The sequence below is a fragment of the Lissotriton helveticus genome, chromosome 2_1 (assembly GCF_964261635.1).
Source record: "Lissotriton helveticus chromosome 2_1, aLisHel1.1, whole genome shotgun sequence".
Lineage (NCBI taxonomy): Eukaryota > Metazoa > Chordata > Amphibia > Caudata > Salamandridae > Lissotriton > Lissotriton helveticus.
Window position 1 is genome coordinate 779,247,271 of NC_136059.1, and position 14,350 is coordinate 779,261,620.

The 14,350-nt window shown below is 44.4% G+C and overlaps 1 protein-coding gene across 1 annotated transcript in view; it reads right to left on the reverse strand.

Moving 5' to 3' along the window:
• The window catches only part of TMEM232 (transmembrane protein 232), a 762,630-nt gene that overhangs the window by 93,491 nt on the left and 654,789 nt on the right, over positions 1-14,350 (reverse strand). Inside the window, exon 13 of the mRNA XM_078677355.1 lies at positions 8,519-8,603. Within this exon, the coding sequence (XP_078533481.1) occupies positions 8,519-8,603 (85 nt within the window). The remainder of the gene's footprint in view (positions 1-8,518; positions 8,604-14,350) is intronic.

Here is a 14,350-nt window from a genome sequence, read left to right on the forward strand (position 1 = left end):
CGTAGCACCAGTAGTGTTCAAATGTGTGCCTTCAGCTCTACAAGTGTGCCCCGTGTGTGCAGTAGGCCACTATTTAAATGAAAAGAAAGTTCTTGCTAAACAGCTGTGAAACCTGGATTGATATGTCTACTGCTATCGTTCAAAATTCCAAAATCTCAGTGCCACCCTTTGTGAAATTTTAAAAATGGTGGTTGTGTTATTTTCAGTTCATAGGTGGAGTCTACGGCTGCAGTATCACTTTTGTGCACTCTTTATCCAAGCAGTTGGGATCGAATTTTCGATACCATGTATTATTGGCCTAATATATCCAATATAACCTTGTAATTATATTATCACATAGTTAGAATACATTGAGAACTTTTTAGTGACCATAGATTCACTATTCACTCGTTTATCCCTATTGATATAACCATAACCATTTTGTTTCGTTTCCCTGTCTGCTCGTGTGGTTTCCCTGAAATCACGTGATCACCTTTGCTGGTCAAAACCATGACGATAGTCATTCCGCTTATTATAGTTGTTAGCCGGTAGCTCAAGGAAACCCAAGGTCACATCCGCTTTTCTTGTGGGATGCGCACATTCTAGCTGAGCCCGTTCCTGTACTCCCCGGGCTACAGATAGACACAGAGGCACCTTACTGACCTGCCCCCGGAATAGCTTAGGCCTAGGCTACTAGCAATCAATTGTTCCTTATATGGGTATTCCTCTTGGCATACGGACAAGTTGTATCTTTCCTTGTAGGGTGTCATTTTGAACACATGAAACGTATGTATGCTTTGTGTTTTGAACATTAAACCAGTCTCCTCTGCGCACCTTTGAGGGTCGTGTAGACTGAGGCTCCCCTGCCAGGGCTTGTATTTTCAGAAATAAACGATTGAATCTTCTCCATTGCCGACTGAATTCTTATCTCTGATAAATGTATATGGGCTATTGGTAAGTATAGTCCGCTAGAAATAATTTTGGATCCTTCAAAGCCATAAAGTTTCCGACATCTGCTCTATCCTGCTTTCTGATAGGGCTTAGGGTGACATTGAGAACACCTCAGAGCCTGAGCAGGCTCCTATCTTAAGACATACTTCTCTGCACAGGGCATGTGCAGCAAGTCTCTGGATAGTGAATGTGTGAAAGGTGTTGAAATAAAAAGAGCCCCTCATTCATCCACGGGCCCTTCTCTCCCAAGCCCTAATGCGGCCGTCGCTTGTGCTGCTAACATGCACACTTTGCACTGTCAGCAACACAGACTTCGGATCCGGAGAATTTTTTCACAGCAGTACCCCTGCATCGGTAGGTGGCGTTGGTCGACTCGGCATCTGTCGTCAGTGTCATGGTTGCCGGGATGACGTTGCGGTGCCTAATTAGGCGCCGCCCCTGCGCGTTAACATCAGTTCTTTCTTTTTCCACACCTGCCTAGCACAGATCCAGAGAGAGCTCCCCCTTAAGTCACTTTATGACTAAGCTTTTTTGAAGCTTTGTCTTAGACTCCTGGTGCACGAGGGATGTCTCACTGTCAGACCAGCTTCAAACCCTGCAAGGCCTGTCACAAGTTGATGTCTGTGACGGACCCGCACCTCATGTGCCTTTGGTGTCTGGAGCGCCACCACGACCCAAAGTCATGCTCCGACTGCCAGGCCATGAATTCAAAGTCTTTGTGAGAGTGGTCCCAAAAGCTCTTAAAGGCCCAACAGTTGGCTCTGCACCGCTCCCGGTCTCGCTAGAGGGGAAGTTTTCGAGACCACTCACGGAGTCCTCACATCTCGTCCCATTCCAAGTCTTTGAAGTCCTCGGATAAGTCGAAGCACAAGAAGAAGGTGAAGAAGCACCGGTGCTCTTTGCCTTATCCCCGTCGGTCGGGTAATGCGACTTGGGACCCGGAGCGTCATCGCTGTAAGGCTCCGTCTTCTGTGACTCCTTCAAGGATGACTCCGCACCTCCCCCCATTTCTGTCCCCTGCCCAACTTCGTACATTTTACTAAGTGGTCCACATTATCTATGGGTAGCCCGACTCTGCTGGCATGCCTTCGGGCCCCTGTGGATCCAGAACTGGATCCGGATCAACACCGGTCGACCTAACTCGATCTTCCCATGACCGGATTGGAGAGAGGACCTGGGTGATGCCAGTGGTCTGCACACTTCTCCAGACATTGGCATGCTTTCCCCCCCTACCATGGCTATGAAGGAGGTAGCATCTTACGCTGTGGTGGTGCGAAGGGCAGCCAAGGCCTTGGGCCTGGAGCTTTCTTTATTGGCAGTGAGGACTAACCTCCTGACAGAGGTGTTTCAGCCTGCGGCAACCTCCTCCGAACCCCTTCTGCCCTTCAATGAAGCACTCACTGACGTCCTTTTGGGCACCTGGTCCAAGCCCTGCACAGGGGCTTCTGTGGAAAGGACGATTGCCCGACACGACCTCCTAGCTCCGGGAGAACTAGTTTTCCTCATGCAACACCCTTCCCCTGAGAGCTTGGTGGTCCAAGCCTCTTCCTCCAAGGGCAAATTCCCTTCTGCTCCCCCAGACAGGGAATCCAAAAAGCTGGTTCATCATGGGAAGCGCATGTTCTCTTCCTCCAGCTTGGCACTGCGGTCCGTGAATACAGCGTACCTCTTGGGTGATACTCCCTTACTATCTGGGATACATCACGCAAGTGCTGCCTCAGTGCCCGGAGGAGGCCCGGGCCCTTCTCTCCCAAGCCATGGCAGATGGGAGGGACGCAGCTAAATTCACAATTCAATGTGGACTGGATACCACAACTAACTAGGCAGAACAGTTGCCACGTTGGTAGTAGCCCTTAGGCGCAATGCCTGGTTGAGGATGTCTGGCTTTTCTGGGGATGTCTAGTCAACTTTGCTGGACATGCCCTTCCATGGCCGTCACCTTTTTAGCAGCAAAGCAGACTTGGTGCTGGAGCGCTTTAAATATTCTCGGGCTACGGCCAGATCCTTGGGCCTCGCTGTGTCTTCCTGTACACCTCAGTCTGCTTTTTGCCCCTTTTGTGGCTACAGAAAGGGTGCCCAGCCACGTTCAACTCAGTCCAGCCACCAGTTTACACAAGCTGCCCAGCCTCTGCGTGGCCGCGGATGTGGGACCCAGTGACCTCACAGGTATGGAAGCCAGCGGGTGGGCCAGTACTTCCTTTCTCCCCTGCAGCAACCTCCAAGACTTCCTAGTACGTCCTTTCAGGAGCACCAAAGGCCAGTGGGGGGCAGGATTCCCCATCACCTCCCCCATTGGCAAGCCATCACTTTGGACAGGTGGGTTTTGCAAATAGTCCGAATCGGCTACTCCCTCCCCTTTGAGACCACCCGTCTCTCCATGCCACCATCTTTTGATTGCATGTCAGAGAATCATTTGGCACTTCTCTGCAAAGAAGTCTCAGCTCTCTTGGCCAAGGGGGCTATTGAGAGTGCTCCTACACCAGAAATAAGTTGCGATTGCTATTCCTGCTACTTTCTGGTGCCCAACAAGGATAAAAGCTTGCGTCCTATTCTAGACCTCAGGATCCTCAACAATTCCTACGGAAGGTGAAGTTCAAAATGTTAACACTGGTTCAGGTCCCGTCTGCCCTCGACCCTGGTGACTGGATGGTGGCACTGGACTTGTAAGATACCTATTTTCACATTGCTGTCCTGCCAGCCCACAGACGCTACCTACGGTTAATGATAGGCCATGAGCATTTTCAGTTCACCATGCTGCCCTTTGGTGATGGTGGTGGTCGCAGCTCATCTGCGCAGATCCGGGTTCTAGTCTTCCCCTATCTTGACGACTGCCTGTTAAAGGAGGGCTCTCCACAGGCTGTTGTTCCCCACCTCTAGACTATGGTGGACCTCCTGCATTCGCTGGGGTTCACTATCAATGTACCTGAAGTCACACCTGACCCCCTCTCAGGCGCTCCCTTTCATCATGGCAGTTCTGGACACAGTGCAGTTTTGGGCCTATCCTCCTGAGCAGCAACTCAGAGATATTTTCGGTCTATGATGCCGATGTTTCATCCTCTATCCCCAATTTGGTGAGAATGACCCTGAGGCTTCTGGGCCTCATGGCCTCCTGCATCCGGCTGGTGGATCATGCCAGATGGCTCATGCAGGCTCTGCAATGGGACCTGAAGTTCCAGTGGGGGCAGCATCAGGAGAATCTTTCCAACTACGTCCAGATCTCGGAGGGAACTGCGCAATAACTGCAGTGGCCAAGAGGCAGATCCCTCTCCCTTCCCCAACCAGACCTCACATTAGTGACAGATGCATCGCTCCTGGAACGGGGTCGCCATCAGGGAGACCCGGAGTTCAGAGGCGTCTGGTCTCAGGCGGAGTCCGGGCTCCATATCAAACTGCTTGAGCTCCGAGCGATCCACCTGGCACTGAAATCATTTCTTCCCTCTCTCAAAGGGAAGGTAGTGCAAGTGTTCACGGACAACATCACCACCATATGGTATTGCAACAAACAGGGCAGGGTGAGGGGCGAGAACCTTATGTCAGGAGGCCCTTTGCCTCAGTACATGGCTGGAACATCAGGGCATGACCCTGGTGGTTAAACACCTGCCAGGTTATCTGAACTCCAGGGCAGATTAGCTTAGCCGATGTTTCCTGGTAGATCACGAAAGACATCTTCACTCAGAGGTGGTGCAAGGTCTTTTTCAGCGGTGGGGAGAGCCTTGGTTAGATCGGTGTGCCTCCGAAGAAAACACACGTCAGCAATTCTGCGCAGCCTAATGTAGGCCTTTCTGCCTGTATCACTTCTGCCGAGAGTGCTGAAGAAGATCAAGCATAACCGGGAAGAAGTTATTATTGTGGCTCCGGACTGAGCACAAAGAGCCTGGTACCCAGAGCTCCTGAGCATGTCCATCGATCCTCCACTCACACTGCCCCTTCTGGAGGATTTTCTGTCGCAGCAGCAGTGAAGGGTTCTTCACCCGAACCTGTCCAGCCTCCACCTCCTTGCATGTAGATGGAGTGGTGACAGTTGATAGCTTTTGACCTCCACTCAAAGTCTGTAATGTCATCTTGACATCCAGGCGTCCCTCCACTAAAATGGTATACAAGTTTGTGGCATGGTGCACAGCAAAGGCTTTGGATCCCCTTTCTGCCCCTCTTTCAGAGGTCCTCTTGAATACTCTTTCAATTGCCCAGCAGGGCTCTGCTCTGGGCACTCTTAAAGGCTATTGTGTGGCTATCTCTGCCTTCCTTTGGCTGCCTGATCAGCCTGCTTTGTTCAAGCCCCCTATTGTTAATAGATTTTTTAAGGGCATTACTCATCTCTTTCCTCCATATCCTTTCATAATGCCCTAGTCGGACTTGAATCTTGTTCTCACTTATCTCATGGGTAGTGAGACAAAATATCGAAATTAAAATATCGATATACAATAATATCGCTGTTTTATTTCGATAGTATAGAATATCGATGTCCAAAATATCGACAGACAGAATATCGTTTTTTTAAGGTATGTATGTTACTAATATCGAAATTTACTAATATCGAAATTTTGTTTAGTGTTATGTATTTTATTATGTTGTTTATATGTTTGTTAAATATGTTTTGTAATGTATGTTTGAAAATTAGTAATTTTGTTTACATTTTGCGTTTTAGTATCAGAGCGGGTTGTGGGTTTATAGGGGAATAGGGTGGGAAGTAATTTAATAATAAGTAATTAATTAATATATTTTTGTAAATATGTTTAATTAATAATTAATTTGTAATTAATTAATATTAATTAGTTAATTACATTAATTAGAGTTAATGTTTTAATATATATAATTTTTTGTTATTGTTAATTAATTAATTGGTAATTAAATAATATTAATTAGTAAATTAAATTAATTAGAGTTAATGTGCTAATATATTTACTTTTTTGTTATTGTTAATTAATAATTAATTGGTAATTAAATAATATTAATTATTTAAATACATTAATTAGTTAATGTGCTAATATATTTAAGCTTTTTGTTATTGTTAATTAATAATTAATTGGTAATTAATAATTATTAAGTGATTAAATGGTGTGATTTATTTATGTGTAGTGGGTTGTGTGTTTACAGGGGGATAGGGTGTGATATAATTAAATGTAATTAATTAAAGAGATTGTATTTATTTATTGGTATTTATTGTTAATTAATTAGTAATTAATATGTGGTAATTAGTTCATTTATAATTACTCAATTTAGTAATATTAATTGTTATTAATTGATTAATTGAAATTTATATTAATTGTGTTTTTTTGTATGTGTAGGTGTTGTGTGTTAAAGGGGGAGTAGTGTGGGAAGTAATTTTTACCCCCATGCTATCCAACGCTTTCCCTACTGTTGCACCCTCTGGAGTGGGAATAGTAATTTTTACCCCTACGCTATCCAACGCTTTCCCTAATGTTGCACCCTCTGGAGTGGGAATAGTAATTTAAACCCCTACGCTATCCAACGCTTTCCCTACTGTTGCACCCTCTGGAGTGGGAATAGTAATTTTTACCCCTACGCTATCCAGCGCTTTCCCTACTGTTGCACCCTCTGGAGTGGGAATAGTAATTTAAACCCCTACGCTATCCAACGGTTTCCCTACTGTTGCACCCTCTGGAGTGGCAATAGTAATTTTTACCCCTACGCTATCCAACGCTTTCCCTACTGTTGCACCCTCTGGAGTGGGAATAGTAATTTAAACCCCTACGCTATCCAACGGTTTCCCTACTGTTGCACCCTCTGGAGTGGGAATAGTAATTTTTACCCCTACGCTATCCAACGCTTTCCCTACTGTTGCACCCTCTGGAGTGGGAATAGTAATTTTTATCCAACGATTTTCCTACTGTTGCAATATGTGGAGTACGTATATATATTAATTTATATGTAGAGTTTTTAATTTATTTTAAATGTATATGTATTAGTTTTAATTTTTTTAATATGTTTTAATGTTTTTATTTAATATTTTGTAAAATTATATGTATTTTTAAATTATTTTTACATTATTATTAATACATTAAAAAAACGATATTTTTAATTTCGATATTTTTGTACTACGATATTAATTTTTCGATATTTTTGTACTTACCTTTATGAAAATATAACTCCGATATTTTTGATTTCGATATTTTTGTGTCGATATTTTTGTATGTAGATATTCTGTCTGTCGATATTATGTCATAGATCCATCTCATGTGTGCTCACTTTGAGCCCCTTCATAACTGTTCTCTCAGGGTTCTCACTTTAAAAACGGCCTTCCTTGTTGCGATCACTTCTGCTTGCAGGGTGAGTGAGCTTCAAGCTCTTTCTTCTCTGTGCATCAGAACAAAGTGATGCTTCGAACAAGGCCCCCGTTCCTTCCAAAAGTGGCTACACTTTTTCACATTGGGCAAATCATTACTTTGCTCACCGTTTTCCCACCTACGCACCCTTCTAAGGAGGAGAGACTCCACCGTCTGGACCCAAAAATGTGTGCTGTCCTTCTACCTTGACCGCACAAAAGACTTCGGTTGGATGATTAACTCTTCGTTGGCTATGTATTTGCCAAGAAAGTTCGGGCTGTTCAAAAGTGTATCATCTCTAGATGGGTTGTCCTTTGTATTAAAATCTGTTATGCTTTGGTGAAAAGGGAACCTCCAGTGGGGCTACGGGCTCACTCCACTAGAGCTACGGCAGCCAACACTGCACTGGCATGTGGAGTTCCACTCCCTGACATCTGTCAGGCAGCCACGTGGGCATCTTTGTACACTTTCACCAGACATTACTGCCTGGACAGTCAAGTCCAGAGGGACGGCTATTTTTCCTGTTCGGTCCTCCAGGACTTCCTGGTTTGAACTTGGTTCCCAGACCCTCCTTCGGGTTGATATTGCTGGGGCATCTATTCTAAGGTAAGGAATATATAATTAACTGTCTCATTCAGATGAACAAGTTACTTACCTTTGGTAACAATGTATCTGTAAGAGACATTGGTTAGTTATAGATTCCTTACCGTCCCACCCATCCTCCCCCTTCTGCGAACTGACTTCTAGGGCTAGGGAGCCCCTTACAAGGCTCTAGTTATAGCACACCAGTGGTCAGAGTCTTGCATGGCTCTGTGCTCCTGGCATGGAAAGTCGTGTTAGAACTGAGGTCAGCGTGCAGGGGTGGCGTCTAAGTAGGCACCGCAACGTCATCCCAGCAACCACAACGCCAACGACGGATGCGGAGTCGACCGACACCGACGTGCAGGGGTACTGCTGAGAAAAAATTCTACGGATCCAGTCTGACGCCTGGGGGAAATTCTAAGGTAAGTAGTCTATAACTAACATATGTCTCTTACAGATACATCGCTGCCGAAGGTAAGTAACTTGTTTGTCAGTTTCCTCAAATTTCTACCGCTTTTGGCCGCAGAGAGCAGCATCTCTGTCTGCTGCTGCTGGCGGGGCGGCTCTCTATCCCACCAAAGATTTTGTGAAGTTGGCTCCTTGATGAAGCCAAGAACTGATGGATCATAGATATAGGCCTTTTTCGAAACAGGTAAACATCTCTTGCTATATCTGGTGTAAGCATGCTCACTGTAATCTAATAAACACATAGCTTGCCTTACCTGATTCTCCAAGACCTTCTTTAAATACATATCCGCCACGTTTGCGCTGGAGGTAGAAGCGCCTTCTGGAGGCCCCATCTCTTCCCTGTAGTGAAAATATTGCATATGTCAACAAAGTACAAAAAATATTGAAGCACGCCTCAAAGTACTTTTTATTCTTATTGAAGTTGATTCGTTGCAGAAGGTCAGGCTTGGTGTGTCCACACCTGTTACTGAACATATTTTGGCAGTTACAGAACAGATTATAGTGGCATGTACGACAAATTGACACATATTAGTACCACAGTCTTTCCTGGTGAAGAATGGGAGACCATCTCTAATTTGTATACTCTCTTAATAAAATGCAGTCTAATTGGCCTATTTATTCATTATTTAATAACAGTATTTGTATACCTCAAACGTGGCCACAAACGCTACAGGTGAAGGCAGTGAAGCACTTTACATATAACAAAAGAACACACATATAATAACAGTGTTTAGCTTTGCATAATTAAAGAACATTGTGAGGAACTTATGTGGCTTGCACTGCCTCTGTCAGACAAGCAGTATCAGAACCTGCATATTTTGGGTTTGCCTCTGGGCTGACAGCTTATTGTGGCGGTGTGGCTCCACTGCTGTCCGATGTGCTGGTCTTTGATGTCCTGAAGCACTGGATAGCACTGGGCAGAAAAGGCTGTTGGACATTGCAAATAAGGCCTCCCAAAACCATTCTCACTGGTACTCAGATTACAGCACACGTTTCCCAATGGCAGGGTTTGTGACACCTAATCCCTCCAGATAATCATCATTCCCCGACATCTAAAAGAGGGCGTGGATGTGAGAAGTTGGTGGACGGGATGAGCACCAGTTTTTAAGGGATGCCCCTCTCCTTGTACTCATTTTCACCGTCTTTTATCTTAACGTATATAGTTCGACCTTTCCCCACGGACCATCCAACACGTCCTTGCACATAACTCTGACACAAAATCTTTACTCATGTTCTTGGAAATATAAAAAAAAATCTGAGATTCATCATCTGCCACGTCCACTACTTCCTTGAAGCAATAACACAACGATTACCATTCAATCAATTTCGTAATTTTTGTTACTCCCTCCACGTAGTAAAATGTTTAGCTTAACCATGTTCCTCCAAATAGTACAATGGTTAACTTAACCATCGCTATGCACTCATTTTGCTCTTTGTTCGTTTTGTCCTTCAACCAGAAGTAGTGTCCTCTCTTGCGCCTCTACAAGGTGAATTTATTCCTACATTATTACAGTGACTGGCACTATAGAAAAGTTCCTTGAAGATGTGTTCAATTTCTTGAAATAAAATAGTTTTTGTCAATAGAGTCGTATTCAGCAAAACAGTTATATTTCTCCAGCCCAAAGAACGGAAAAATTAACTTTTTTCTTGAGACACTCTATACTATGTCCAATTAACTGGAGCCTCAGGGGGAAAAAAAGGTACAGGCTGCCCCCCACTCAAACCATAATAAACAGTAAAAGGCCTGTCCCACTGGACACTCTTGTTTTTATTTAAATATTTTAAGGGATATGGTAGTCTAAAACTTTTATTACCACCAGCCGAGTTTCTTCTGGCTATTCACACCTATCCAAGTGTCGGAAACTAACACGGTACACACACGGTACAAATACAATTTGTCGTGATACCATCACCCACCAGACAGTTTTTGTGGAAAAAGTGTGGAGAGGAGAGTGAGTCCCTCACGGAAGAACCGCCAATCGGGTTATCTGGCTAGCAATTGCCAGTGTACCCATTTATTATCATTGGTGACTCACTCTCATAACAGTGGAAAATGAAGACGAACACCAGAAAAAGACCAACAACATATAACAGTGCTTCTTCACATCAGCCCCACAATCTGCTGACTGTTCATATCATAGCAAGTCAACATAGAATCTTGCTATTCTCATGTGCACGTGTAAGGAAGAAAGAAACCCCCTTGTGAGAAGAGAAAACGTGAATCTCACACAGTTAAAATAGAAGAGTTCACTAGCCACTCTGGATTTATTCTGGGCTGTGAATCCCCACCCACTGGCAGAATTTGGCACCTTACTAAGTTTAGTAACTGTAATACTGTAAATGTGATCCACAGATTAACATGCAAATGTGGACTCCATTACATTGGACTTACTTCGAGAAAAGTGAAAGTCCGCATCCAAGAACACCTAAGCACCCTCAGAGCAAAAAAGCTGACTACGAGATTGGTGCAACACTTTAACGACATGGGGCATGATCCCAAGGATTTGGAGTGGGTTGTTTTGGAGAGAGTAATGTGTGACAGTCACAATGTTGAAAATATTTTGGCCAGAAAAGAAGCACGCTGGATCTACCAGGAACAGGTTGACCGTGAGGGGTTGAACGATCTTATCGAATGGAATAAGATTACCAAACGATGAGTGCACACGATAACGGGGCACATATGTGATAATCAGACATTGTAGTGCTCCGTTCTCCAATGACTTATCTATGCATCAGATACAGGGTAGCCATCGATTCTCACCCTTTTCCAAGATGTCCGCCCCAGAGTGCAGACGCCTTCATCACCTTGTTGGCCCCTATATGAAAAGAATTATTGGTAGGAATCCGGTAGATTGGGGCGAGACCACATGCAATTATAATTCAAACATTGGGTCCTGACGCCGATTATGGGGCGGAAATATGAGATAGATGAGGGAAAGTCTGATCGGTTCAATGGTAACACGCGAAATCGGATACACTGTAAGATGGCCGCTGCGGCAGGCGCACTACTGTCATGTGACTCGCGACGCCCTGCACGTCATCGAACGGCCTCTGATATCCTGCTTCCGTAGCCTGGGTTGGGTGCGGTTGAGATCAAGAAGTGCCGGTGATCCAGCGTGGGTAAGCAGTTCCACTTGTGCGGTAAGACCATTGAACTGGTATTCCAACCAGAAATGCTTTATCGACACCGTGCAGTCAATGACGGTATTGGTGGAGACGTGTGCACTCTGAGGACTGAATGCTCATAATACAATTCTGATGTTACATGATGGTGACTGAGTGTATGGCGTAGTTGTAGATAGGGACAGGACAAAAAACATTGTAGCTGTACATTGATTGAACTTGGTCTACGTCTTCGTTTCTGTGTGCAGAATACCCAACGATAGTGGGTCGTCGGAAGAAACACGTGATCCTTGAGGACACGGTCGTACCGATTAAGAGGGGTAGCAGGTATGCGTGAGAGACGCTAACCCCAGGTGATTATGTCACGGTTTGATTTGAGTACCATAACTAAGCACCATACTTTGATCTAGCTAGTAGATATGTGAGGGTCTTGAACCCCTGGCTCATTTTATCTTTCGAATTTGTCGTTTTTGTCGTTTTTACCATCACAGGTGTGGTTTGAAAGAAAGTGGCAATTGAAGTGGGTAACCCCCATTTGCCCTGAAGAAGTTGCGGAAAATAATTGCAACGAAACATGTTGGCAATTATGACCTACCTGAGACTTTGCATGGTGTGAGTCATTTTTAAGCTGGAAGGATTCACAGCCCAGAATAAATCCAGAGTGGCTAGTGAACTCTTCTATTTTAACTGTGTGAGATTCACGTTTTCTCTTCTCACGAGGGGGTTTCTTTCTTCCTTACACGTGCAGATGAGAATAGCAAGATTCTATGTTGACTTGCTATGATATGAACAGTCAGCAGATTGTGGGGCTGATGTTGTGAAGAAGCACTGTTATATGTTGTTGGTCTTTTTCTGGTGTTCGTCTTCATTTTCCACTGTTATGAGAGTGAGTCACCAATGATGATAATTGGGTACACTGGCAATTGCTAGCCAGATAACCCGATTGGCGGTTCTTCCGTGAGGGACTCACTCTCCTCTCCACACTTTTTCCACAAAAACTGTCTGGTGGGTGATGGTATCACGACAAATTGTATTTGTAACGTGTGTGTACTGTGTTAGTTTCCGACACTTGGATAGGTGTGAATAGCCAGAAGAAACTCGGCTGGTGGTAATAAAAGTTTTAGACTACCATATCCCTTGAAATATTAAAATAAAAACAAGAGTGTCCAGTGGGACAGGCCTTTTACTGTTTATTACACTCTATACTATGTCATGAAGAGAGGGCGAGAAAACATGATTTAAGGTTGGAAAGGAACTAACTGATACATCATGGCTCCAGATTGTATGGAACAACATGCTGGAAGAATTCAATGGAGCCTGTGATAAGAGTATGGAAGAAGAAGCCAGCAATAGAGAGTGCTGTACTCCAATTCTAGGCCTGGGCATAGAGGAAAATCATCAGTCTTTGAAAGTTCTTGATTTATGTGGACATACTATTTACTACACTCACTAATATTGTCATCACGCCTGGCATCTCACCAGCTCTCACTTGCCCTGAAGTTTTGGTATGGCGAATGTAAACGATGATGTAAATTCATAGGGAATGTAAACTTTATAGTATGAAGGATGTTTCTGTAAAGGTATGTCCAATGGTTATCCATGACATCCAAGTTGTTTTTTTGTTTGAACTAGAAAGTCCCAAATGCAGTTTGGTGTTCCATTGCCTCGCGACTCTTGGATCCCTGGCTAAACTGTATTAGATAGGTGTGGGAGTAACTTCTGTCATTCAGTGTAGCATAATCACGAGGAAATCTGCAAGATTAGGCAAGAAGAGTTACGTGTTTCTGCATTTTGAACTATATCCTAGAGCAAAAATCCCCCTTTGTGTCCAAAAGAGGTGTAAGAATGCATTTTGCGCTAGGAAATAGTGCTAGATGCAACAGAACATGAATAGTGGGCACTGTGCAGCCACTCGTGCTTGCTAAATCTGCTCTGTGTGTAGGATTTCCCCCAATTTACTCTCAGCATTTAGCGCTATTTTCTTAGGGCAAAATGTACCCTTGTGTCCAAAATTAATGCAAGGATTCATTTTGTTCCAAGAATAGTGTTCAAAGTCAGTTGAACATGGAAAGCGAGTGCAAGAAGCCGCTCTATAAGTTTATTCTTGTGGTAGGATTTTTTTTACCCTCAAATAACTTTTAATTACGCAAGCAGGAGTAATCGCATCATTATCAGTAATTCGGCCTCAAAGAGTAGGCAGGCCTACAGCAGTAAGGCAGGGTACACTATACATCATGTGAGGGCATAACTGCATGAACAGATATGCCCATATAGTCTCTAAGTCCTATCTTAGACATGATGGGCCTGATTTATGAGGCCCTTTGCTCCATTGGAACGCATCAGGCAGCACTAAGCCACCCTTTTTGGCTTAATGCTGCCTGATAAATATCAGTCCCTTTAACACAGTGTTCTGTGTTAAAGAGGCGTGCAATTGGGGTTGCTGGGGGTGTTCCCAGCAACATCCATGGCCTTTTGACACTGCCCTAGATTTACGCGAAATTGTAAATCTGAGGCAGTGCCAAAAGTTTACGCCTCCCCAGGGGAGGCGTAAGGGAGGCGCAACGTGGAGAAATATTTTTATTTCTCCTCGTTTTTCCTTTTTCTATGTGTGCTGCATTCTGCAGCACACATAGAAAGAGGAAAAGCCTCTTGTGATTATTTTTGTACAGAGGGATTTCCCTTCCTGTACAAAAATAATCATCTCCGCAATGCAGGTACTCTTGCACCATGGTGCAAAGGTGCCTGCGTTGGCACTCGGCAGCCCACTATGCGCCGGCGCAGGGGAAAAGGACAGGAATGTGCCATATCTTATAGATGCAGTGCATTCCTGCCCTTTTTTTTGCCGTAGGGGAGCACAGCAGGAAGGCCTGCTGCACGTCCCTATGGCAAAACCTCATAAATGAGGCCTTATATGTGCACAGTGAAGCCATACTTGGGATGGAGCTTGTCACTACGAGTTCCAC